Consider the following 25,942-nt stretch of genomic DNA (forward strand, 5'->3'; position numbering starts at 1 on the left):
AGACTGCTGTTAATTTTTAAAACACGACCCGGATATTTGGATGTTGTATACTAAATGTGTCCCGTCTTCCTCCACCATATTATGGTTTAAATCATAGCGAACTTAAGTATTTAAGTTCGCTATGGTTTAAATCATTCAAGACATCAAAGATTAAATGCAAGAATTAACAATTAAGACATTATGAAATGATCATGCCCAAGACCATATGACAACTTGCGTGCTTAATTATACTGTACTATGGCACACACGCAACCGAGAAACGTGGAGAATTTAAATCAACCGCCACAACCATTTTGATTAGCCGACGTCTCCCGCTTTTCGTTGATTCCCCGGGCATGTAAAACGTCGTCCTTACAACACGTTGCAACTTTACAAGGCAGTTTGGAAGAAGCAGCGACGAAGCTATACTGTTTGGATGAATTTACTGCAGGATTATATTTGTTTCTTCTGCAAGAGTTGAAGTTAAGTACTTATACCGTATTGTTGCCGTTTAGTATTACTTATAGTTGTATAAACTATGTTTTTATTTAGTTATTGAATGTTATACTAAATTAACTAATATTCTACTACAATATATATGACTATTAATGACTAAATTACATAATTATGAGTAAACCTATTACAATAATTTTAGTACATTAGTATTGTGCCTTGCGATTGGTATTTAACGTATCGTTTAATCATTTTTAATTTTTTAACAAACTTTTTTCAGGAATTTCGCTACGGTTCATAATTTTGTCACAATACAAGTCACTCGAGACGTGACATCACAATCGCTACGTTACGTCACGTCACGTTACGTATGTATGACATCGCGTCATTACCGCTTCGCCATCGCCATATTACGTCATAGCCACGTTCACGTCCGAGAGCACGCGTTTGCGACGTCACGGTGCCTTTTGCGACTTTTTTTCATGGGGCCCCATGTGCGCTTTGCGTCGTCGCAAGGCACATTACTTATATACTGTCGTATTAATTTAATTAAAAATAAATTCGTGTTGGTAGCTAGAAATGAAGCATTAAGATCAAACAAATGGTAAAGTATAATTCACAATAGGCATTATTACGTACACCAGTTTTTTTTAGATGAAATGAGAGATGTGACGCCACGAAGTGCTGGTGATGACGCAACAGAAGAACCCACTTCGTAAGTTCATTGTTTTTATTAATCTTTATTGCTTACAAATACCCGTTTTAAAGTGTTATCTATTTTTAGAACATGGTATGTGACGTCACAGCGGATCAAGCGGTTATGACACGAAAGACGAATGAAGGTAGTTATAACGTAATAATATACATATAGACGCTAACGATTATATAGTTGCAGAAAAGTCAGCAAATAAAGCTGCCGAAGAAAAGCGCCAGGTATTGTATATTATCCTTAATTGTTTGTGATATTATCACATTTATAGTAGGGTTGGGTGAGACGGGTCACCTTTAGCACAAATATCTAAATATCCTGATCGTGTTAGCAACGGTTTTTTAACAATGGTTTATGGGAGTCGTGAGGATACGGGTTTATAATTCTTTGAATGTTCTTGGTTTACTTCTAAATGAAAGGAGATGATGGAATGTAAAAGGTGTCCAATCTTCCCCATACTTATTAATGTACAACACTGGAAAATAATTTAAAATCTATTTCCGAGTAAAGTAATACACGGAAAATTCAATAAAAATGTGTTAATGGTTTGAAATGTTGGCTCCCATGACGTATGCAATATGACGTAATTGTCATGTTTGTTTTGCAGACGGAGAACAAAGACGAAGACGCCAATAAAGGATTCACGGTTTGAGGTTTGAGTATTATAAGTATGAGTTGTGTGTTTTATGTGTGTCCGCCTGTGCTGCTGTCTCCTTATTCTGCTGGACCTAATGTTGCCAGCTATTTTTAGTCAGTCACCACTTTAGTGCATTTCGCATATGAAATATATGCAATCAAAATATGGAGCACATCTTGGATGCTGGATCAGATTTTGTTGTTGTACACTCTATTGGGTACCTCGTCTACAAAGGTCGAATCCTTCAGCGATTCTGTATTGTCCTGATCGATTGGTGAGAACGATATGTTGGTACACAAATACTCGATTAATATCAACACGCAGTATAATATGCGCACAATTAAAGTCCATTGTTTTACATTTCCTATAACTCCCTCACCCCGATAAAATAAAGCCACTAACTTTTTACATTTAAACGTCATGTAGCGTGATTGGGACAATGGCCACGTCACAATTACGCTACGACGTCGATACCGTGGGTCAGAGTACTGTCATGATCCCGCGTTCGGTGCGGTTACGTCAGTTTTGATCGAGTTACGTCACGGTCGGGTTGTTGCGTGGGCGTCGCCGCTAGTGATGCCACGCTAAATCTACCGGCACAGTGATGCTACGGTTGGGTCACTATCAACGCGGTTCGTAACAACCTGATGCAGTTTCGTAACGGTCGCTTCGATGCGTTACATCCGGACGTTATTATATTGTGTGGAGATATGACTAGAGTATAGCGGTACCAACATGGCGACTTACCTTTTGATTGGGACATGCGGAGCTGTTGTTGGCTTCGACTCTTTGCGGTCGGACATTCAATATGGTGTACACTGCAGCTAATCCTTCAGGATTTGAATCAGGTTTTCTTTGAAGATATTTCAACGTTAATTAATTTTTTGTAATCGTCCTATTTTTGGATATGAATGAGCTGTTGTGTGTATTGCATGTTCTTTCGCACTTTTGTATTTGCACCTCGTTGTATTATTTTTGTCTTTTTGTCGTTGCTGTCGTGCACATGTGTATGTGCATTCGTTGTATTATTTTTGTCTATTGGGGTTTCTTTAACCTGCGTGGACAGTAACATCCCGCAAGGGTTTCTCACCTAAGTAGAAACCCACTACCATTGGCTGGGGGCTTGTCGTGCCGTAGTGGCTTTCCACCAACGCCAGCCACATAAGCTATGAAGGTATTTTAATCCTGTTTTAATTTTCCAGGAAGCATAATTAAGAAACTTTTAGCAACTGCTGCCCCGCACTGAAGATACACTCATTACCCAAAATTAGCGCAATCGGAATAAAAAGTTAAACAATGGGCCAACGATTGTTTTTAATGTTCCTTTCTATACTAAAGCAAGACACTCAATTTAAATTTTAAAACGATGGTCGATCTATAATCACCAAGTATTAGGTGCCGAATGCGTGTGGCAAGCGACCGAGTTGGGAAGTTACTCCGAGAGAACCAGTTGGCACAAACTCTTAATCCAACATATAAAGATTTGATAACAATTTCAATTCAATATGGTTAAGGTAAAATGGACTCTTTAATTTCACAATTCTTGTTATTTGTCAGTATTTCACAAAGCTGGCCGACCGTTAGTTAGTGAATCACAGTACGTGCCCATTCATTAGAGCTGTGCTCTTTTGTTTTGTAAGCTAATATTTGTGTTGTTTGAATCTTGTATGCCGTTATGCTATTTTGACAACGTGTTATTCTGACGCAGTGAGCCACGTGTGGTTTATACAAAAGACGAGACATTGCTGGTTCATGTGAATTTGTCCATATGTTATACAACGCAAACATATAAAGCCTCTAGGAGATGTAAGTACTCTGGTCATTAGTGTAGTATATACTATAGTGTTAACTTTTATCGTTTCAAAAACTTCTGTATAAACTTCAAATGGCACATCAGTTTTGTAAAAAATATTTAGCGAGTTTGGTTGTCGCACTAATTCTATTAATATACTTATGTCAGGTAAGGTAAAAATACTACCATAAAATGTAAATATGTTTTTAACTGTAAGCGTGTTTTAACAACTGTTGCTTTGTCGCTATATCCTGTCTTTCCGTTAAAAATATTTTAAAATAATCGAAAAGTCAAATTAAACGTATAATAATATTATTATTATTAAAATGCAGTAATCTTACGAGTTTTCTAGAGTGATGCCACTTTGTCTAAGAAAGACAAAAAGAAACCGAAGAAAAGTGGATCCCGCCCACCGGGGGTCGCTTACGATAACAAAAAGTTTCCGAACAATTGCCACGGTATATAAAATGAGTGAATATATTTGTATACAACTTAACTTTTTGCTGTGACAGTTTATGTAGTAGTGTGGGAGAACATGGGTATGGGACTCCTTTAGCACCCAATATACAAACATTTAAACAATTAACAACGGTCTAGAGCCTTGGTGATACGGTTTTATAATTATCTAAATGTTTTGTTTACTACCGAATGGAACCAGAAAATAAAATCAAAACAAGTCCCATGTTCCCCCATCCTACTATATTTGTTTAAAATTTTCTTTTTGCTGTGACCAGTTCATATTCTAAACTCTTATAGTTTGTCGGTTAATGGTGGAGGAAATCAAACATTCGTTGAAAGGAGAAGCAGATCTAACGGAGGAGCAACTAAAAGAGAAAAAGAGAAAAGATCGAAGAAAATCAAAAGCGGAAAGAAAAAGAGAAAAGTAATCCGTTTTTTAGTAATAGTTTGTTAAAATTTGTAAACAAATATTTTTAAAGTTAAATCCACGAAACGGTTATAAAGAATTTTATGTGTAGGGCTTTACCGATGCTCGTAGCAATCGAAGAAGTTTGTAACAGTATGCTTGGGTACTTACCGCAACAAGCGGATAAAACCAAATTCAGGTAACTATATAGTACTATGGTGTAAGGTGGGACATCGTGAGCACCTAAATTCCATATTTTCAAGTCGTATTTTTAAACGCTCTTGTAAAGTAGCGTGGCTACGTTTATATAAATCTGTAAATATTGTTTCTTTACCACCAAATGGGGCGAGAACGAGAAGTGAAAACATGTCCCACCTTATGCCACTCTTCTATATCTAAATATCATATTTCGTCCTACTATGCCTAAACCATGCATTACCTAACCGATAAAATTGTACATTTAACTACTCTGCCCTACTCCGGAAGAGTTCTACCAAAATTTACTTTTGGTACACAGATACGTGAAGTCACATGACCTGAAAGAGGTCAATTCCTTGATTAAATCGCAAGAGGAAAACGACAACGCTGCAGATGAGTTAGCTCGTAAATACGACGCTTATAGACATCCTGAAACTAACCGCTTGCTGGCGATGGTGAGTCGTGCTTTAAAAATCAAAAAATATTTATTATTATACTACTTTAGGGAAAAATGAGACACCTTTAGCGCATAATATCCAAATATCCTGATCGTTTTTTAAACAATAAAAAATGTTCTATTGAAATCGCAAGGATATGGTTCAATAATTCTTTGAAAGTTCTCACTTTACTATTAAATGGAACGAGAAAATAGAACGAAAAGGTGTCCCCTCTTCCCCACCGCACTATATATATGTTTTTTACCCATCCAGTGCGACGAAATCATAAATCGAGAGGAAAACAACTTAATGAGATGGAACACCAATGAAGAAAAAGAAGATTTGTTTGATTATTTGTGCAGAAATAGGTATATATATTTTTCCAGCATTTACTGCATACTGTCGGCTACAGTCTGGTAAAATTAGGTTATCTATCTAATATTTACGTTATATAGTGCTATATGACGTCAGATGGAATACGGTAAACACATATATTCCTATTTCCAAATCGTGTTATTAACAATTAACAACACTCCTTAAAAAAGTCATAAAAATACCGGTATATATATAGTAATATATGGCGTCAAATGAGATACTGTAAGCACATATATATCCGTATATGGCGTCAAATGAGATAATGTAAGCACATATAGCGTTATTAACAATTAACAACGTCACTCCCTTTAAAAGTCTTGAGGATACAGTTATATGATTTTATAAATGTTTTTTGTTCCATGTTACCCCGCAAAAAATGTGTCCCACCTTACCTCGCTCTACCATACAGAGTTTTCACTGTGGAAGATTCCGATGAATGTCTCAACGAAACTTCAGCACGTGACGATCTATGGGTAAAAGCTTTTGATGTTGTGCTCGAGAAACATCCCGAGTTAAGAAATAAGCAAGATCTTTAACGTAAAATTAACACGGTTATTTGAATGTTGAGTTATTCGTGGTGGTTTCTGACTTTTTTTCCCGGCGAGTAAAAATATATAATATGTAGAAAATATATAAAAAGGTATATAATAAATGCATAATACCTCTTCGCTTTACGGACACATTTGCGTCCAAGAAAAATGTAATTACTTAAAAATCTGTCGCGAAGACAGTAATAGACAACCTATACGGAATAAATTGTGTATTCTTTTAATGTAGTACTGTGGGATAAGACTGAATACCTTTAGATTAATCTCACATTTCCTGAAAGTTTCAAGCAATTAACAGTGCCATTTTAGACTCCCTAGGCTACAGTTATATAATTCTTTAAATACCCTTGATTTACTACCAAATATGACGCGAAAACAGAATAAAGTGTCCCATCCTACCCCTCCCTGTTATACTATATTTTTTTAAGTTTGCGAATATAAGAAGAGGGATTTTAAATGGTGCGTAATAAGAGTGTGGGATAAGCCACGCTAATAAGGGAAAGTCCGGGGTTTACTGTTGTTTTGGTCCCCAAATATGTCATCTCTGAAAATAGAATATACAGTCATTATTTATCGCGTAATGGTAGAAACCTTTTAATCGTACCCGTGTGTCGTCACCGCAGCCAATTGAGTTATGTGAACGAGAAACGGTATAACTTGCCAATGTTTAAACATTCAAAGCCATTCGCGCAGGTGGGATTGGCCTGAAACGATAAATTAACCTTAATTACGGCACGTTTGCTGGCCTGAGTACCAGTTATACACACGACTTCATGTTTTGGATATCCTCTTCGTGCCTTCCACATAAATCAAATTGGCCGATCCCAGTCTAAAGGTTAGGACTGTGACCTGCGTAACCACGTACATGACAAAGTATAATCTAATGATGATTAAACTGAGATGAAACCACTTTTCTGTTGTATTGTTTTACTGTATAGTATAATAATATATGCTGCTGGCTGAACACTACTACAACTGTTGCTACTTTTGGGCGTTTTTTAAGTTAAAGTTTAGAGTTACGAAAGTTTACGTAATCTTATAAACTTCATTTACATCGCAATAATTTAGTTCATTATAATGTATTGTATTGAATATCCACCCACGGTCGTAAAATACGTCATGTATATTACCATTATACAATACACAGGATACGGTTAGTGGTATACAAAACGGTAAAGGTTACGGATTACGTTTATGTGGTAAACCGGTGTCCTTTAATGAACGCTACAAAGCAGCCTGCAAGGAGCATATATAGCTTATTACACTACTGGTACCCTTAAAGCAGCCAGATTTCTTGGTAATTGAACAACTCGACCGAAGTGGTAGCAAGTTGACTATAAGCCGAAGAGAAATCCGGCCAAAGCCTCTCGCGTAAAAGGTTATCATGCTAAATTCTAAATACTTTACTATAGCTTTAATACACGTACTATACCACAGAACGTATATTTTACTGCTTTTTACGTAGATGATTGGTTTTTTAATAAACTGCATTAGTTGACGGCTTAGTACATAATTGCTTCATATTGCACGGACCACTGTGTATAAATTAAATCGACCGTCAAATTTCGTATGCGGGAACAACTATGAGGGTTAACCCGTCCCGAATCCAAAATACTAAAAGAACAAAACCAACGTGCTTGGAGAAACCACTACGCTCTGTTGTGTTGTTATATGTACACAGAAAGAAATGCGCAAAACTTGTTGAGTTTTCTCTTTTGTTTCTTCACGTACCTATTGTTAAAACAAAGCATTTAAACAATTATATCTCTCTTGAGTGGATTTCATTTAAAGTACGCCTGCTTTATTTTCACTTTAATTACCCGTACATCGTATAGAAGTCAGAGAAATAGTTTAAATATAAATAGAATTGTTGTCAAACATCTCAGAAACCTTACGCAATGTTGAATTACGTTTTTACAATGTAGAAATAGAACATCAACCTACCCTCATAATATGCCCCGCGTTTGTTAAGTGATATGGTAGACTCATTTCTCCCATCTAAATGAATAATTGCTTTTTCCATTAAATATTTGTCAATGAATTCAGGTACCCGAGTAAGCAGAGAAAATAGTACAGGAGCAAAGATTTGGAAGCAAATTAAATAAGAATGAGTCTATTAATATTGCACCTTTCCATTGGCTGGGAATTCAACTCTGGAATTGGACTTCATCGCACTTGGTATATTTTGACCTGTGGAAAACCACAGATCACGAAAAGGATCGAAACTTATTAGCACATGCCCGACCTTTGATATGACGCCCGCCGCATATCTTGACTTATATTTAATATTGTGGTGTTATGTTACGGTCTTTGAATGGAGCACAGCAGGCGCTGAATCGACACAAAGCACCACTGGCCCGTACATCCAACCAGCCCGCCACTTTGCCGTATGCTATTAATTGATTGCGTTCGATTCGAACGCTAAGGAGTTCCGCAAGGCTAGGAAGAGTCAAATAAATGGTGATTTCCGCGAACTCAGCTGTAATGAGAAGCGAAGTAGATGTTGAATTATTCAGGGTGGTTCAAAATAGAATCGATAGCAACTTCTTTGACGTTTGGTTTGTTAGGAATATGTTTCTTCAGCAAGTTATGTGTCTATAGTTGGTTGAACCCTGAAGACACACACACAGTTGCTGTTTAAAGAAAAATGGGGTAGCGGTAGCGCAGATAAGGTGTAGGCAGACGGCACCAAGCAGTTGCGTATAAAACCAAGCGAGGCGTGGAACAGCAGTGAAAGGTGGGCGACGGATGTCAATATACAGTATATATAATTTATTTTCCGATTCTTTCTATAAATATACGTAAACGTGTAACGTATATGCTTTGGCGAAACGCGCCGCTTTTAGTTATTAGAGCTGTTTATGTCGTCCAATAGCAGAGCTGTCTTTGTTATCGTCGTTCCGATCTATTCAAATTAGATCTTTATGGCCGTGCATAGAAATTCGATATTAACAAAGGAGTAATTATTGGCTTTTGTCGACAATGTGCCTACAGTTGGATCATACCTCATCATTTGGTGGTGTTGGTGTGGCAACTATACATTGGCAATACCCAGGTCGTTACGTTTTAATTAGCTGCATTTGGATTTGTGGCAGTAATTGCTGAAACATATCGATTGGTTACGTACATACGATAATATGTTTAACAGATAATGTTGCAATAAATGGAAAGAGCGTGATTTGTACGAGGTATAGACAGGAAAAGGAATTTGTTTCTAGCGTTTAAAATAGGTTTATCTGTGACTATAAATTACTTCAATGCCCGAAACCTTGTCACAAGACTTGTGTGCCCAACTTTACATCAAGCGTTATCAGGCAACAGTACTTGTTAACAAGTCAAGTACATTACGAAAGCTGGTTAAACATTGTAACCGCTCCCAGGAGTAAACAAAATTTGCCATCTACCAATCAAGAACTCTGCGCTTAAATGTTTCTTTTCATGCTTTAAAAGTGTATGTTTATGGCGGGGCTATCCTTTTCTCTCATTAGTCTCTTGGCTGAATGGCTACCGGTATCCTATTTATTGTGCGGGAGATGCGACGTCACTTATGATTTAAATACCACCAATACGTCCATACGCGGTAATAAATGTAAAGTTAACCTTTATAGAGTTACCAGGTTTTCGAGGAAGTATATCGCGCTAAATCAACTCCTAATAACGGGTAATGTAAATACGTTATGGTGTGATTAGTACGCAACTTGTTAACGCTAACAAATAGATAAAAGGACTTTCGAATGTTTACTAATATTAATTCCCATTGGTGTTCATTTACATAATAAGTCGCCCTAGGTTAAAATTCGTTCATTAGCTTGTACAGACTGTGTAAATTGGATGTTTGGGCGTTCTGGCATTACCGAAACATCCTGCTACGTCACATTTCGTGACGTTTTTTTAGAAACGCGATTCCTATAAGGCAAGTCATACGCGACAGACAACAGTTTAAAGCGTTTAAGTGACCGCGGCGGGTTGTTGCTATGATATGGCTGAACCTGACAAAGACGGAGCTACTGTAGGTTAGAGTTAGTGGCATGTTATATATAATAAGGGTATATTTTTAGGAAGCATTAGTATTTTATTATAGTCTCTTTACCGTATGTCGTTTAGCTCTCTTGGTGAAAGTGAATTATTAATGAACAGCATATGTCACCAGGTGTTGTATGAATAGACACTTTTTTCAAAAGAAACAGTTTCCACGGTGTGTATTAGGAACAGCAACTAGTTTTATGTTGAATATCCTAACAATGACGACATAAATTCTCAGGCATATGATTGGCAGACTGTTGTTGCTATAACGAAAAAGGTGTTTCCCGATCTCTAAGTTCACTACAGACTGCTGAAACGCGTTGTGTATAAAGTGGGTGTATGCTGGAATATAATTCTTCACTTAAAACGTACGGATGTAAATCGCTTGTTTAGACAGTTATGTATAGACAAACTGCTAACCAGGCTAAGCACTATCACTTCCAGCAGACGCGTGCAAATCAAACAAACAAACATCTTGCGCTTCCGCCGCGCACACACACGCAAGCCCTAAGCGTTGTTGATTTCAGACGCTTTTTGGGTGAGTAAACTACATAACGAAGTTTAGCCTTTTGTTTAGAATGCGATTATGTGCCACTAAACGAGGGAACGTAAATAACGATTAAATACCTTCGATTTTCCCATCTCGGCCTCAGTCCAAGCGATTTGCACCATTAAGTTTTCGATATTAGAGGATTCGTTCTGCTGAGAAGGTACTTAGCGTTATAAAAGGAAAGAATTCGTCGAGTTAGTAATCGAAATGTCGATAAATTCAGGCTGTGGTTAGTCTTAACAAAATACTATTTGAAAGGAGTTCTGAAATTAAATTTAAATGGCTGGGTAGTCGAGAAAGACACGGTTGTGAGTTCAATCCGTCTTTCCTCTTAATAATTTATCGCGTAAGACATTGTAATGTGTCGCATTCCGACGTGTTAAGATAGTGGTCAGGTGTATTAGATTTTCAAGCTACGTCATCTGGTGCTCATGTCGCGCAAGGACGTATGCTTTTCCGGAAGCGTGTGCTTTCTGTTGTTGATTTTAGCAAAACAGTTTGCTCAGGTTTTAATTCGCTTTAATTTTAGGCGAAAAAGCGGACAACCGTGTATAACGCCCTCGGGCAATCTAACGTCTTCACTCAGCCTGTTTATTATGGCGTTCAGGCACTTACGATTGAAAGTGGTATTTTTTACCTTCAGACGGTTTTAGCCACCGGTGGTAGAGCGATAGCGACTGTTTAAGTAATAGGTTACACCATACGCCAGGGCGTGCAATTATATTAAGCAAGGAAACAGCACTTGTGTTGTGGCCACGCATTTTGTTGTCTCGTGATCGGATTGTCGTTTAGAGGATGCGGAAGTTTTCGCAACTTTATTGGGCCTTCTCATTGCATCTTTAAAAATAATATGAAGTCAGTGATTAGTTTTCTGTTTCAGATCATTGGCATATTGATTTCAGTAGATCTGCAATTTAGTTTCACGACTGTGCTTTTTTAGAAAGTTAATGCAACTGAAAACTTCATGCCAAATTTTTGGATTAGAGCCTAACTCATAAAAGCCTGGATTACTCAAGATGGGATGCGCCTCTTCTACATCGGGAGATGCGATGGCAGCCACCAGGTCCCGTCAGATAGACAGGGGCATCAAAGAGGACGCGAAACACGTCGATAAAGAAGTGAAGCTTTTGCTTCTGGGAGCTGGAGAGTCAGGGAAAAGTACAATCGCAAAACAAATGAAAATCTTGTACAAAGATGGCTTCTCCGAAAAAGAACGAAACTCTTACAGGCATGTGGTTTACGCCAACGTTGTACAGTCGATCGTTGCCATCGTAAAAGCGATGCCCACTCTTCAGATCGAATTTGATGATCCAAACTGTACTGAAGACGCAAAAAAGGTGCTCACTGCTGGGCAGATGTTGGGAGACTTTGAGCTCTCCGGGGAGATTGGAGATGCAGTAGCGAGGCTCTGGGAAGATCCAGGTCTCAGAAAGAGCTATGAGCGTTCCCGGGAGTACCAGCTTAATGACTCGGCCGAATATTACCTCGAATCGATAGAACGATTAAGTCAAGCCGACTATATGCCAACCGAGCAGGATGTCCTACGAACCCGAGTTAAAACTACTGGTATCACAGAGACGAACTTTAATTATAAGAACCTCGAGTTTCGGTTGATTGATGTCGGAGGACAGAGATCAGAGAGGAAGAAATGGATTCACTGTTTTGAGGATGTGACAGCCATTATATTCTGCGTCGCTCTTTCCGCTTACGATCTTCTACTTGCGGAGGACGAAGAGACAAATCGAATGCACGAGAGCATGAGGTTGTTCGACTCCATCTGCAACAACGCTTGGTTCCGAAGTACGTCGATGATTCTATTCCTGAACAAAACCGACATCTTCAGGAGTAAGATTAAACACTCTCCACTTAACGTGTGCTTCCCGGACTATCAGGGAGAAAACACATTCGATCAAGCTGCCACCTACATCCAGCTTCAGTTCGAAAACCTGAACAATCACCCAGAGAAGATGGTTTACACTCACTTTACATGCGCCACTGACACTACCAACGTACAGTTCGTATTTGACGCGGTTTCTGACGTCATTTTGACAAAGGTGCTTGGAGACTTGGGGCTTATGACAGAGTAATTACAACTCAGGGGTAACTCGCAAACAACTGCAAGCCAATAGTCACAATAAACACCGGACGGTACAATGTCTGGTTGGAGCCAACGCTGGGCAATGGTTCCTTTGGCGTGGCTGGTATGGAGCTATTTATTGCACTATTAGCCTATACTGGTTTTGGTGCACCTGAAAAACAAAAACCGCAGCGAAAGAATGTTCAAGTTATAGACCCCGCGCTTACTTTGTACCGTCACCTAATATGCGTTTTACCATCTATTCTACAGATTACATGGCTACAGCTACCTTCCATTTTTCACATTTCTTTCCCCCCTTTTTTACAGTGGGCCAACAACAACAAAAACAAACGAATTAAACCAAGTTTTTACAAAACCTAACAGCTTAATCTAAACTGCATTTTAATGCGATTCTGGCATACAATCATAGCTGCAATTCTAGTATTTATTTTTTCTTATAAGATCACATATTGTGTGTCTGTGTGTATTTTTCGATTAAAACTGTATTATCATTTGTTTGTCGTTAATCCGTTTGCTTAATCTTTTTACGTTAAAAACAATGGCCGTGAGTATAGGTTCGGGTAATAAAGTTATTGCAAAATGTGCAATTACCTTGTGAGAATGAGCATATGTGTGTATATTCCTTGGCCGCAGTGCGGTTAGATGGCAATTACAGATTCGGACGCATTTCCCCAAATGAAAACACGCGTCATCAAAAATTTCGAGAGCGCACGTCGTTGTCAGAGGTGTTATTTTACAGCTACCGCAGTGACGTCTATATATTGGTAAGCAGTTACCACAGCGCGTACAAATAAACAAAACAAATTGTGAGGCAAATAAAATGAGGCGGATCCACTAAAATAACAGGACACCTCGTTAGAAGCAGTCATTGCCATGACAGATCAACGATAACGACCATTTCCCCTACCTCTATTCTCCCTGTGTACGGAAAACGTGTTGTTTTAGACATTAATAATTCAGTCGCCCAAAAATTTCATGCTGCTTGCGCAAGATACACAACCTTCACTTCTAATTTCGTTACACTGCACATGACTGCCGTGTCGCTAGCATATATATTATTGATCGGTGGACATTGCGTTGTGTGTCTGTGACGCAACGTCTTAGTTGACGTTTATATGAGCAAGTCCATTGTGGCCTACAGCTCCCGTGGTACGGGCCCTACTACAACTAAAGAGACTATATATATATTTTACCGCAGCTGACTTAAAAACAGGTCAATAATAGTACAAAAACCAAGGATGGAAGAAAGGCTTGAATGATTTAACTAAATCCGACGAACCGTTGTCCCGGCGGGGGTGTGTCATCATGTCCCATGGCAATGCTATTACTAATAAAGGTTGAACTTGATTTATTTGGTTTAACGTACCAAATATTCCATATATTATCTTCACTGTTTTTACCCAATACAATTTTAACAGCGCAGGGTAGTTTAATGATTAACTGTCAACCGTTCGGAAACTTCAATACCGCGAGTATCCATATATTTCCGTATGCTGTGGTATGCCATCCACTTGCCGGTGATTAGAATGTAATCACGGCCCAACCATACCATTATGGTTGAGCTGAAGAGTGTATGAACACCACATAATTGAGTTATTCCGGTACAGTACTAAGTACAGTGGCGGTTGCTCCTGCTGTGTCATTAGAAGATCAATATACGGTGCAAGTAAAGAGTTCCTGGTCTCTAACGCTATATCACACTTTCCCAGACGCAAACCATTTCAAAGAAGTATATATGTGATTGACGAATAGTCAATATAAAGTAGGGCTGAGGTGTATGCTAAGCAGCAAGTAATAGCTCGGCTATGCCTTCTGCGTGAGTTTATAACTCATGTAAATCGTTTTGAGCTTTTTTTATATTTGGTTTGTTTTTGTGCGGTTACGTGACCCGGAGAATAAATTTTCTGGCTTATTTGTACACGCTTCGTGAGCCCACGCTCTAACTGGCTCACATTTTTCTAAACGTAAGCCACTTATCAAAACAGAAAATGTCTCTGTGACATTTCTCTGTGACATTTTAGTACACCAGCAATAACTTTAATATCGTTTTTGTAACAACACAAAATCATTTGTGATGACATGCGCACACCTATAGCAGGTATAATGTTAGATGTGAAGTTGAGATAATTTTAAACCAAATCTTAAATGTAATAGGGTGGGGTAAGATAAAACATTCGTTCTTATTTCTCGTTTTTATTCTCTTTTCTCGTCTCATTTTGCTGCAAACAAATAATATTTGCATTAATATATAACGGTAGCCCTGCGACTCCAAAACATTTGAAAATTGTTTAAGACACAATTAGAGAATATGGAATTAATGGGCTAACGGTATCCCATCTTACCAGTCAGTACAAAATCTTTCAATAACAATTTCGTGGTTTAACGGCTGATGTTTTTACTTCGTTGTTCCTAAATTGCTCAAATATGTATAACTGTTTTATAAATCCAACTGTTTGACACTTCAATCGTTTATCACTTAGCTTAACACATAGTAGGGTGGAAGATAGGACACCTTTTGGAAGATAGGATAGAATACCTTTTGGAAGATAGGATAGGACACCTTTTGGAAGATACAAAGATGTCCCGTCTTTCCCCGCCATACTATACCAATTATTGAAATTTTAACATGAAAAATTCAAAACAAAAAAGTCAAACTAAATGCTGTAACGTAAAAATAATGAAATCATATTTATAATATTGTAGTAAAAAATGTCAACTGATATACTAATTCAACACACAGTTAACGGCGTCCGGCGCAGTAGTTTGATCTCCACCGCGCCACCTAGCGAAATTCTGCTGCTGATAATTTCAATGCAAAATATCATGATAGACCGTATATATTGTGTATGTTGTTACAGCGTACACAACAGCAGCACAGTTGCATGTTGATACTTGCTATTAATGCGAAACAAACGAAATCGCGTTACACAACATATGCCCACATTATAAATGTTTCTCTTACATTATAAATGTTTACATTATAAAAAAAAATATGCCCACATTTCAAAGTTTATATGGTATTGATTTGTCTTGTATTTTATACCAGCATATAAATTTGTCTGCTGTCTTGCACTTTTTGCTGTTTGTTTTATACTTTACGAATATAAAATTAGCATTTAATTGGCAACAAAATAACGGAACGACTGATAGCATATATAGTAGAGTGAGAAAGATGGGACACTTTTTCATTCTATTTCTCGTCCTATTTAATGGTAAAAAAAGAACGTTCGAAAAATTATAAAACCGTATCCTTACGACTCCCATAGACTGTTGTTATATTTTTAAAACACGAACAGGATATTTAGATATTGTGTGTTAAAGGTGTCCCATCTTACCCCACAGTACTATATATAGATTGTAAGTCAATATGACGTAACATGAGTTACATAGGTTCGAATTTCCACAACACGTCTTGGTACAAACACCAATACCTTTCCTGATGTGGTGAACATCAAATATAACATAAGTTTGATCAGTAACTCCTTGAATGTGATAAACATATTAAAATAAATAAGAAATAGGTTTTGACGATAAAAAACAATCATAACAACACGCTTATGCTCAAAATATGTGAAGCCAGTTCAGCTTTTAAAATATTACTTTATTATTTGTCCTGCGCATAAGAAGGTACGTGCTATACCCGCATAGTTTCCAAACATATGGAAATTTAATTATCCGGTGCTATCTCCGCGGGTGGAACGTTTTTAGTTGCGTGAGTAATATAACACGAACGCAGGCCCATAAGGTTTTCATAACAATAGACGTTTAATCAGTAAACGTTTGTCTAAGATTATTGAAACCCCTTAACGTGCCGGGGAAATTCGGATACACCAGTTATTTGCTGACAACAGTTATAAAAACTTCCCACATATACCCGATCATTTTTTTTATACTCATTGTTTGAAACAAAAGTAAAAAAGCGCTATTTTCGTCTTATAAATATACCTAATCTTACATATAGCAGGGTGGGGGAAGATGGAACACCTTTTCAGTCTATTTCCCGTCCCATTTGATAGTAAACAAAGAACATTCAAAGAATGATAAAACCGTATCCTCACAACTCCCATAGACCGTTGTTAATTGCTTAAAACACGGTCAGGATATTTGAATATTATGTTCTAAAGGTGTCCCGTCTTCCCCTATTTTACTATATAGTTGTGTGGAGTAAACTGGGAATTTGTTAACACGTAAACCCATATTTCCAATAGTGTTTTTAACAATTAACAACGCTCTTTCAGACTCGCTGGGCTACGGGTGTATAATTCTGTAAATATTCTTTGTTTACTACTAAATCGTTTGAGAAAATTTAGTAAATACATGTCCTATTACAACAACCTAATACATAAGCTGTTCGGTATATCATACAATGAAGAAATGATTGTAGTCATCAGTTTATTACGTGTTGTAAGAATACCGGCTTAACGAGACTCGGTGACTAACAATGGCGAGGAATAACCCTCATTAATCAACATGTCCAATTACACAATGCATTGGACTATGTGTTGCACTATATTAGAAGCTGATGGCATAAGTGTTATATACACCTTACATGTTGCTGCACAAAAGACCAGTCATACTTCTAACAGCACGTGTATTATATGAGATGGAAAACTTAGTGTCGGTTGCCGTTTCAGAACAGAGCAAATGGCAGTTTTTTTACCATTTTATTGGTCTGAACTACGACGCAGCGTTTAGACACTGCAAGACAGTTCACGGGGGAAGTTTATTAGATGAAAATCACAATCAGATGGCGTTTGTGCTTTCAAATATTCCAACTGAGTCACAATATTTGTTTTGGGTGCGGTCAAGAAATGCTAAGCAACCGTGCTACTATTTTGGCCATACAGCTTACAATAAAAGCTTTTCTCTTGCGTGGGGAAATACTTGCCAATACATCGCTCCTTTTATTTGCCAAAAGAGAGGACTGCCGCCTTCCACCACCGCTCCTCATACGTCTTCCGCTGCGTTGTTTGCCAAGACCGAAGCAACTGTCTTTGCAAATACATCAAGCGGAGCAACCGCAGCGTCGAGTTCATTTCCAACGACGCTAGCTCTCTACATCGGCTCATTAGTTGCGTTGTCTGTAATCACCCTTATCCTTATTGCGTTGGTATTATTTCTATGTTGTAAGCTCCACAAGAAAAAAGTATCAACCACTGGAAATGTAAATGCAAACGAAGGTAGGCATAGCAACCCAAACAAACTCTTATTACCCTGTTTAGTGGTGGTTGATAAATGAATAAGTGCCATTGACTATATATATTCTCCCTTCAAAAGTGCAACAACTAGTTATAAAACGAATGTCATATTTAATACACCTTGTACCATCTTTCGAGTTACACTAAGCATGTATATATTAGTCTATGTAGACTGGCAATTTGGTCAACGTATTTGTGACTAGTAGTTTAATGTGTCTATAGAAAAAGAACCTACACGCCCACAGTGGCGGAAGTCGTGGACATCGAATCCAACATACCTTTTCCCACTGCGGTGCGGCGCCAGACATAACTACGCATATTTAAGCATTTGTTACCTTGTGAGTAACAAAGTTGTTAACACAGAGGCGGCACAACCTGACGCACGTACATACCAAATGAATGTACGTGGCTTGTCCAATCATTCAGACGCCGGGTATTATTCGATTCGAGATCCCCATCCGAACATAAGCGAGTTTGGTCGAGGAAATCCACGTCTGTACAGCGAAGTAAGAGGCGGTCTTGGTCCAGCATCGGGAACATCAAATTCAGTTTATTCTAATGTTTAACACGGCCGCGTAACTTAACATATTTTGGGGCCAATATATATATATATATATGGTAGGGTACGGAAGATGGGGTACACCTTTAGCACAGAATATCCAAATATCCCGATCGAGTTTTTAACAATTAACAACGGTCTATGAAAGTCGTGAGTATGCGGTTCGGTAATTCTTTAAATGTTTTTTTACTACTAAATAGAACGAGAAAATAGAACGTAAAGGTGTCCCATCTCCCCTCACTACTATCTATGTAATCATGTGTTTGCGTTATATTACATCATGTATATGCGTCGTGTAAATAATTTTATAAATTCAAGCCAGTTAAAAGTTTGACATTTGGTTGATTTGGAGACTATACACGACATATTGATAGTTTAAACTCTTCTGACTCTACAGTACACCTACATAAATTGAACCTTATATGCAAATGTACGTCTCAATAAAACAGAATTTCAAAAAAAAACATTTTGTACATTCGGTCGATACCAAAATTGTAGTCCTGTCAGTCTTAAGTGTTAAACAAGTTTTTGGTCTGCAGTTATAAACTGTCTTCTGTTACTGCTGTATTTGATCGTTCGAGTTGTATTGTTCACAAACAAAATGTTTTGTGTTGCATGCATGAAACTTGTGGTTTCGTCACGGAACGTCTGTTGACTAAAGGTTAGTTTACAAAACAGAGGTTGCTATTTGCTAATGTAGAGTCTTTAGTTGATATGCTTACTTCTACTCTTATACAGCAAGGGGTAATTTATTTAATAATTCTAAAATTAACAACTTTGTTGCTATACTGGAAAAAAATGACATAATATATAAATATACCAATGTTATCTCTCTACCCAGCTGTTTATTTGTTTTAAGTTACTCACATTTGTGTAAAATTCTTGGTGTTTGAAAATTTAACATCTGCCGTGTACAAAAAAAGAAAAAATATAAAATATTGGTCCGTTTTCTGTTCTTTGGTGTTTAACATAAAGTGTACTGAGGCGTTGTACAACGAGATCACGTTGGTTTAAAAGGTGTGTGCAGAAGTAAAAGCGCACGGAAATAGTTTAAATAAACGTACATTTAATATTCGGTATGTTAGCAATAAAAAAAAGTCAGTTAAAACATGAACACGTTCTAACAAAATCTATGTGGGTCAAAGATAAGCAATGTACTACTTGCAAATAACTAACTCTAACACAGTACCAAGCCGCTCCATGGTTATGTTTTATAAAAGTTCATTTATGAAGGCATCAGGCTTTCCAAAAAGAATTTTATATAAAGTTGGCTCGTGTTAGTTGCTTCGTGATTAGGCGCGCTGCATAGCTGTTAGTGCAAATCCATTAAGTAGTGGCTAGTGCAGAAGCATGTACAGCCATAGGACAGGTGCAAGATATTGGACAGACAAAGCAGATTTGCTAAAACATTGGAATCGTGCATAAATAAGTTAAAGGGGATGGCTTTCGGAAAACACCACAGCAAAAGAAACAGTTGAAGTGCTATACTGCCGTAGTGGAAAGGCACGAAAATGTATAATTATGTTGTTACGTAAATACTTCGTACATTCATATACTGCAAAAGTGCGATAAACACAAGTAGATAAAAAAATGCAAGTAGTGTAAACTGCATCATAACCTAAAAATTGCTCCAATGCCCAGGCAGCAAATCCAGCACGAAAAATAGCACAGGTTGTTGCCTATACAGCAGGTATTATACATGTAACACATCATGGTTAAATAGACGGATTCGCTAGTTCTCTATCGAGTTTTATGTGCAGGTTTCGCTTACAGACTAGCGTGTCTAACATGAACTACACACCGAAAGCTGCAAAGCGAACCCATAAGCAACAAAACGAAACAGTGGCTTTGAATTGATCACAAATCCCTCAAACTGCATGGCTTCACCGTACCGGTCAGCAGGGGTTAGGTTTTAAAGCATTGACACATTGAAACGTGCGTGTAACCTTCAATAATTTCGTTCCATTGCTTTATATAATCAGTTACTGTGACCTTTTTGTGCTCCTTGTCGCCTTTGAACCCTAAAAAGTGGGTGGTCACTCCTTTTTCTGGCGCCAGCACCATTTCATCAGGCATTCCGATTTTATTTCGAAGTATTCCAGTTATCCAAACATCGTCAAGATAAAGCGGTTCTTGGTCCCTTGATGCCGCGAGGAGTTGCTTCATTATCGTAGTTGACATGATGTACATGCCGCCGTGGCAGTACACCGGAAGTACATGCCACTTAAAAGTGTTTTCGTCAATGAAATACTTACCGTACTCTCCATACAAGTCGCGCACAGGTTTTTCACCGGAACCCTTCACGTACATACACATCATAGGTAACTCTGTCCAATTGCTTTTTGGCTTCAAGCCAATGCCATTGTCGATTGCGTTTTTTAAACGGGCCATATCGACCAGGAAATCATCGTCCATCGACGTGTACAAGAAAGAGTTCGGCAAATTAACATCTGCCCACTTCATCCCAGCTAATGTTTTTAAAGCGATATTCCTGAGACAAAACACGATTATAACATAACGCAATATAAAAAGACATTAGTGTTTTCCAGGCTATGAGATTCGTCACCGACTATGCATTTGACGTAAACAGCTCTGTCGTGACCAGCGTATTTATGCGTGTTTACATAATCCGGCTTTATCTGTGATGTAATATATCCATGTTTCCCATAGTATTACAACACAAATTAACGGTTACGCCAGTATTACCAAACAGCACGTGCGCGTAATTATTGGTTATGGGCCAGTATTATTAGTTCGAATTCCCCTTTCCGTTATAATTTCTTTACGGTGCTCGGAGGTGTTATTTCCTCATAGGTATGGTAGGCGTGCACTATGAACAGAACCATACAAACGCTAACCAACAAAAACTATCGGTGTCGAAATATGAATGACTGCCAATATTATCAGAGTAAACAGAAAGGGAGAGAATATAGGCGTTTCCACTGAAGGATCGAACGTTTGATTCCCGCATAGCTTTTCATAGACCCCACGTGGCCAGATGGATGAGACAATACAACTTACCGATAATCGTCTGGTCCATTATACTGTAGTATATCGCCGTATCTTTCGTGTTCTTTAACCAAGTCATGCTCGACACTTTTGTTTTCGCTTTTCCCGACCACGAAAATGTAGAAAAAGCGCCCACCATCGACGTAGGTCGTAGCGGCCCATGAACGCCGGAGAATGTCCCTATAGTTGGACGAGTTCGCTTTTGATTTTATGAAAGAGACCATAGTCCAGGTGACGTCTGTAACAATGAAGTAAAGTGACTTGGGGTATTTATTCACATAAAACAAGACGTAAATCAAGCTATCATAAAAATCCGAATAGTTCTGAAAAATTTGCGGTCTTACTTATAAAGTGGGAGAAAATAACGTAGGTATTTGTGGCGAGAACGAAATGGTGGCTCTGTCAATATTTAACACCCCCGCTTCCATTGTACTGTCCATCCCTATTCGAAGCGCATCAATATATCGGAAAATCTATTGTCCCGTTTCAGGCAAATCTCGGACAAGCTTACTTTTGGTGTGCATTCGTCCCCCATCTGTACAAGCTTCAACAATACATCTTTGTTTTCTCAGCACCGTCGGTTCTTTTAAAAAATATCCACCGTTGCTGAAAACAAAAGCGGTTGCGTTTTATAAAAACTTAGTGACCGAACATTGTTTTGAAATAAAAATTGCCAAGTGTCGACAGATTGTATCTTTCTACGAATAGCAGATGGTACTGACCAGTACTATTCGGCCTAATAAAGTGTTTGCCCAAACACACGGTAACTAACGCTAAATTTTAATGAAATAACGGAAATCAACACAACCGTTGAGTTAGATACGAAGCCTACCTGCTACTCGCTTTTACAATATCATCATAAGTTATTAAGGTGGCAGTTGCTGCTGATTCCGGTGGCTTCTGGACCTCAGCCGCCGGGTAGTAATGCGAAGTAGAATAAAATGTTCGAGCCCTGCAAAAGGTGTAGTCAATTTTAATCTATAATTACATGTCATGGTATATGAACTGTACAATGCCTTTAAATGGTTATCCGATACTAAAGGCGAAATATAAGCACACTAATAAATTTTATGCCAACATAACTTGTCCACAGTTTACCTGCATAGCATTTCTCTGTGATTGTTGTAGTTTACGTTCATACGAACAATCGCTAGGCAGCACATAAATAAAACAACCAGCACCAACGTTCGGTAATATTTTGGAATTCTAAAAAACCTTGGAGTAGACATTTTCATGCAGTTTTCATTTTCATAGTTGGTTACAATGCGCCGTAAAGGTACAAGGTCCAGAATCATAATAGAACAGATCCAATACCTATAACCTTGAATAAGAAAACAAATTTTAGTCTAATGCGGTAATAAGTTTATAATATCAAAGTCATGGTTGAATTGCAAACATAAAACTCTTTATTTTTGCCATTACTAACGTTATGCTTCTAGGCGGAGGCCACTTTCATGTATAAGTGACAACATCTGACTAGTATAAATTATCAAAACATGGCCTTATGCACGTCACACAGGTACGTCAGCTATAGCAGCTATATACAAGGAAACGTGTTGTCCTATCCAGGTTTTTCAATAGAACTCTCCTATTACACCTGCTTACTGCTGCAACAAAACAACACAGAATCAAATGTAGTATGTCTTACTAGTATACATCTTGCCACAGCCCCTTCACTGTAGGTTTTTAGAAACGCTTGGCTGGCAATAAAGCTCTGTGTTATTATAAATTATTAATAAGCTATATATTCTCACGTCAGTATTACATTTACCCTTCGTAACAAGGAAATGGCATCGATATGAAAGAATAGATTAAACCAGGAGATTATTCAGATGTATTATTTTCTTTCCTAGTACATATTTTTAGCCCCATTCATTGCCGACATGTCTGGCAATAAGTCTACGGGTTCTTTCTATTCACACTAATTAAAACTAGGCGTGTTGAACATGTCCTTGGCTTAGAAGTACCAATACTGTACAAACATACGTTCAAATACTGCCATGCTGCTGCTGCGCAAACCAGTTAGGCCCTCCCATGCCTAGGCGTCATCTGACACTACCCACGGATGCGAAAAAATAGTAGGCAACAATCACTGGAGCGCGGCATCGGTTTGGCCCTTCGAAAAGTACCAGCCAACCCGTATTCATTCGAGCGTTTATTCGAATTACACAGAGAATGTTTTCTCGTCCTGGGTTATTCTACTTGTTCTAAAATAGGAACGACAAACAGGCAGTTCAAGGTGTGTCTAAAATTCATCACGGCGTGAGACAAAGAAAGGTCCCGTGAAGAAAGCAAACAATCGCTGCCTTGAGGTAGAACAAATTGGCCTTTCGTTTCGTTTTTCCTTTACACAGAAATTCCTTCGTTTGATTTTTGGCGTCTTGTTTAACTACCAGCGTTGCTCTAGTCTATGCAATAGATAGACTCTAAGCGCACCACCTACACTTTTTACAGTTTCGTAAAACTGATGTTTAGACATAAACACTATCTGCCTCGAACGAACAGCACTACGGTGGTTAACAGAGTTTAAATACTGACAGTGCTAAAGAAAGCAGGTCACTAGATTATCCAAAACAATTTTTTTTCTCGTGTTCTCTGATTTGTATACGCTGACCTGGATAGGACAATTTGTGCTTGTGATTTTAAATCGCGCACATACCATTTCTAGAGACCTGTTCCTTGTTCCCGCAGTCATAAAACAACACCGTGTACTTCGATTTGTTGTTACGCACTGTTTTTACATTAACGCGGCAGGACAACTAGAGAAACTCATTTACGATGAAAATCTCAAACGGACCCACGATAACCCAACTTAAGTTTTTACTGGGGTTCCGGAATGTTTGATTTTGTTTAGTTTAGCTTCAATTATCTGGTATCATACGCGCGTTAATCCCTTCTCCTTGTGATCCGTATGGACCAAGTAATCGAACTGACGTGCGAATCCGGGGCGTAACTAAATGACAAATAGTTAAATAACTTGCCATGTCAACAACACGTAGGCTCTGTTTGTTTGTAGACGCTTTTTGTCTGTAGAACTTCTAAGCGCACGATGCTACACCTTTGTAAGGTGCAATTGGTGATCAGCCAATACAATCATAATCACTCAAAGCAATATTTGCTTCCTGTACAAGCAGCTATACGATGTTGTAGATTCAAGTGAAACTACGTGAGGCTTCTAGCTAAACAAGAAAAACGAAATTTCAAAAAACCTGCGCTTCATTCCTCACTATCATTTTCTAAACTTAGACTAGAACTGGTCTAGGTTTGCTTAGTCTGAAGTACCTTCATTTATTTAAACAAAAAACTAGCACACGTTGTCTGTATAACTTATTCCCCTAGAGTTGGCAGAAAAATAACTTCGTTGAACTCTGCCGGATATTATTGTTTAGACAGCTTCTCTTACAGTGCATCACTTCGATACATAAAAGTAATTGCGCTCAGAAACCGCAATAACCGACCCAACATAATTCACCCTGGAAACTCTGCAACTAACATAACAACAACACATTAAAACCGTGTGTACCACGCACGAAATGAACGAAGTGGATATTAAATACGATTGCAACAATACATCGTAACCACAAATGTAAGCTATAAATTTTTAAAACCTTGTTTACCTAAAATTCGCTCTTGCTATATAAAAGTCCTAAATCGGTTTGATATGCAGTTTTATCTCACAGTAACTGGTACGATCAGGAAAATTAAATATGTAACGACTGAGGTATATAGTCTCTTGGAAATAAAATAAAACTGGCTGTGGCTAACAAAACGGGCTAAAGTAAAGAAGTAAATATATTAACAATATACTGAATTTATAGATCGTTACACTTGCAACAGTTTATCCTGCAATTCTAAAGAATGACAACTTTTATGCATTAAAGTACTGTATGCTTCGGTCTTTGACTCATCTTACAGGCCGACGTGCAACTGTCTGCCCCTGGGCGGTCAACAGCAGGACAGTAACTACTGGACAATACTTTTACACGTGACCACCGGTACTTGACCCAAAGTATTGTCTTTTAGTTGCGTGTAATTTTAAATCTGAACTGTCTGCATTGAAAACGCTCCCTTTGAAACACAACAGTACATTGCAAACATGTACAGTATACTGGTTCTTGGATAGATTGTTGTTTCTCAAACCTATAGCTCGTAAGCATGCGTCACATCCTCATGACTGCTACGGTTCTTCCTGGCACCTTCCGCTATGCACTAACAAGCTACAGTGATTTGAATTCTAAAAACATTGTGACTTTCGCTGCAAGGCGGAACTGGTACATTTCACCAACAATAGTTCGTTTTTACAGTGGAATAACAAACACTTTTATTGTTTCGCTCTATTTGCGTTACTTCTGTCTGTGTGCTTAATAGCTGTACTGTAATCCCTTGAGGTTCTATTCTGACTAATACACACGTCAAAACACTACCAGTTCTGTACCATCTTCAAGTAGCACCATGAATGATTTAAGCCATGTATTTAACCAGCTGGCAGTCGGCTTGGCTTGTTGGTGTTTT

The 25,942-nt window shown here is 38.1% G+C and overlaps 3 protein-coding genes and 1 pseudogene across 4 annotated transcripts; 3 read left to right on the forward strand and 1 right to left on the reverse strand.

Moving 5' to 3' along the window:
- Nucleotides 1-3,626: 3,626 nt before the first annotated feature.
- On the forward strand, nucleotides 3,627-7,491 carry LOC149740448 (uncharacterized). The gene is made up of 7 exons (XM_089871496.1): nucleotides 3,627-3,738; nucleotides 3,923-4,028; nucleotides 4,327-4,453; nucleotides 4,548-4,634; nucleotides 4,953-5,088; nucleotides 5,344-5,438; nucleotides 5,855-7,491. Exons 1-7 carry the CDS (start codon nucleotides 3,664-3,666, stop codon nucleotides 5,979-5,981), a joined length of 753 nt encoding a protein of 250 aa, XP_089727622.1. The 5' UTR covers nucleotides 3,627-3,663; the 3' UTR covers nucleotides 5,982-7,491.
- Nucleotides 7,492-10,022: 2,531 nt separating this feature from the next.
- LOC149740449 (guanine nucleotide-binding protein G(i) subunit alpha-3 pseudogene) lies at nucleotides 10,023-13,259 on the forward strand (annotated as a pseudogene). The gene has a single exon (XR_016384344.1). The product of XR_016384344.1 is annotated as a guanine nucleotide-binding protein G(i) subunit alpha-3 pseudogene (transcript).
- Nucleotides 13,260-17,267: 4,008 nt separating this feature from the next.
- Nucleotides 17,268-19,633, forward strand: LOC149740450 (uncharacterized). The gene is made up of 2 exons (XM_089872123.1): nucleotides 17,268-17,844; nucleotides 18,226-19,633. Exons 1-2 carry the CDS (start codon nucleotides 17,268-17,270, stop codon nucleotides 18,426-18,428), a joined length of 780 nt encoding a protein of 259 aa, XP_089728249.1. The 3' UTR covers nucleotides 18,429-19,633.
- LOC149740451 (lactosylceramide 1,3-N-acetyl-beta-D-glucosaminyltransferase-like) lies at nucleotides 19,247-22,776 on the reverse strand. Its single transcript, XM_089873088.1, has 5 exons — nucleotides 22,529-22,776; nucleotides 22,263-22,382; nucleotides 21,942-22,036; nucleotides 21,443-21,668; nucleotides 19,247-20,912 (listed from the first exon to the last, which is right to left on the reverse strand). The coding sequence occupies exons 1-5, from the start codon at nucleotides 22,723-22,725 to the stop codon at nucleotides 20,327-20,329; spliced, it is 1,224 nt and encodes a 407-aa protein (XP_089729214.1). The 5' UTR covers nucleotides 22,726-22,776; the 3' UTR covers nucleotides 19,247-20,326.
- Between the last annotated feature and the right edge of the window lie 3,166 nt (nucleotides 22,777-25,942).

This window comes from Ciona robusta, chromosome 2 (assembly GCF_009617815.1).
Source record: "Ciona robusta chromosome 2, ASM961781v2".
Taxonomy (NCBI): Eukaryota; Metazoa; Chordata; class Ascidiacea; order Phlebobranchia; family Cionidae; genus Ciona; species Ciona robusta.

What these genes read in the sequence shown, in the direction of transcription:
- LOC149740448 (XM_089871496.1), top strand. Translation starts at nt 3,664, where the DNA reads ATGGCACATCAGTTTTGTAAAAAATATTTAGCGAGTTTGGTTGTCGCA. An exon ending in GTTTCCGAACAATTGCCACG is followed by an intron (nt 4,029 to 4,326) that starts GTATATAAAATG and finishes AAACTCTTATAG; the next exon opens with TTTGTCGGTTAATGGTGGAG. An exon ending in GATTATTTGTGCAGAAATAG is followed by an intron (nt 5,439 to 5,854) that starts GTATATATATTT and finishes TCTACCATACAG; the next exon opens with AGTTTTCACTGTGGAAGATT.
- LOC149740450 (XM_089872123.1), top strand. Translation starts at nt 17,268, where the DNA reads ATGGAAAACTTAGTGTCGGTTGCCGTTTCAGAACAGAGCAAATGGCAG. An exon ending in AAATGTAAATGCAAACGAAG is followed by an intron (nt 17,845 to 18,225) that starts GTAGGCATAGCA and finishes TTGTTAACACAG; the next exon opens with AGGCGGCACAACCTGACGCA.
- LOC149740451 (XM_089873088.1), bottom strand. Translation starts at nt 22,725, where the DNA reads ATGATTCTGGACCTTGTACCTTTACGGCGCATTGTAACCAACTATGAA. An exon ending in CACAGAGAAATGCTATGCAG is followed by an intron (nt 22,383 to 22,528) that starts GTAAACTGTGGA and finishes CACCTTTTGCAG; the next exon opens with GGCTCGAACATTTTATTCTA. An exon ending in AATGGACCAGACGATTATCG is followed by an intron (nt 20,913 to 21,442) that starts GTAAGTTGTATT and finishes GTTTTGTCTCAG; the next exon opens with GAATATCGCTTTAAAAACAT.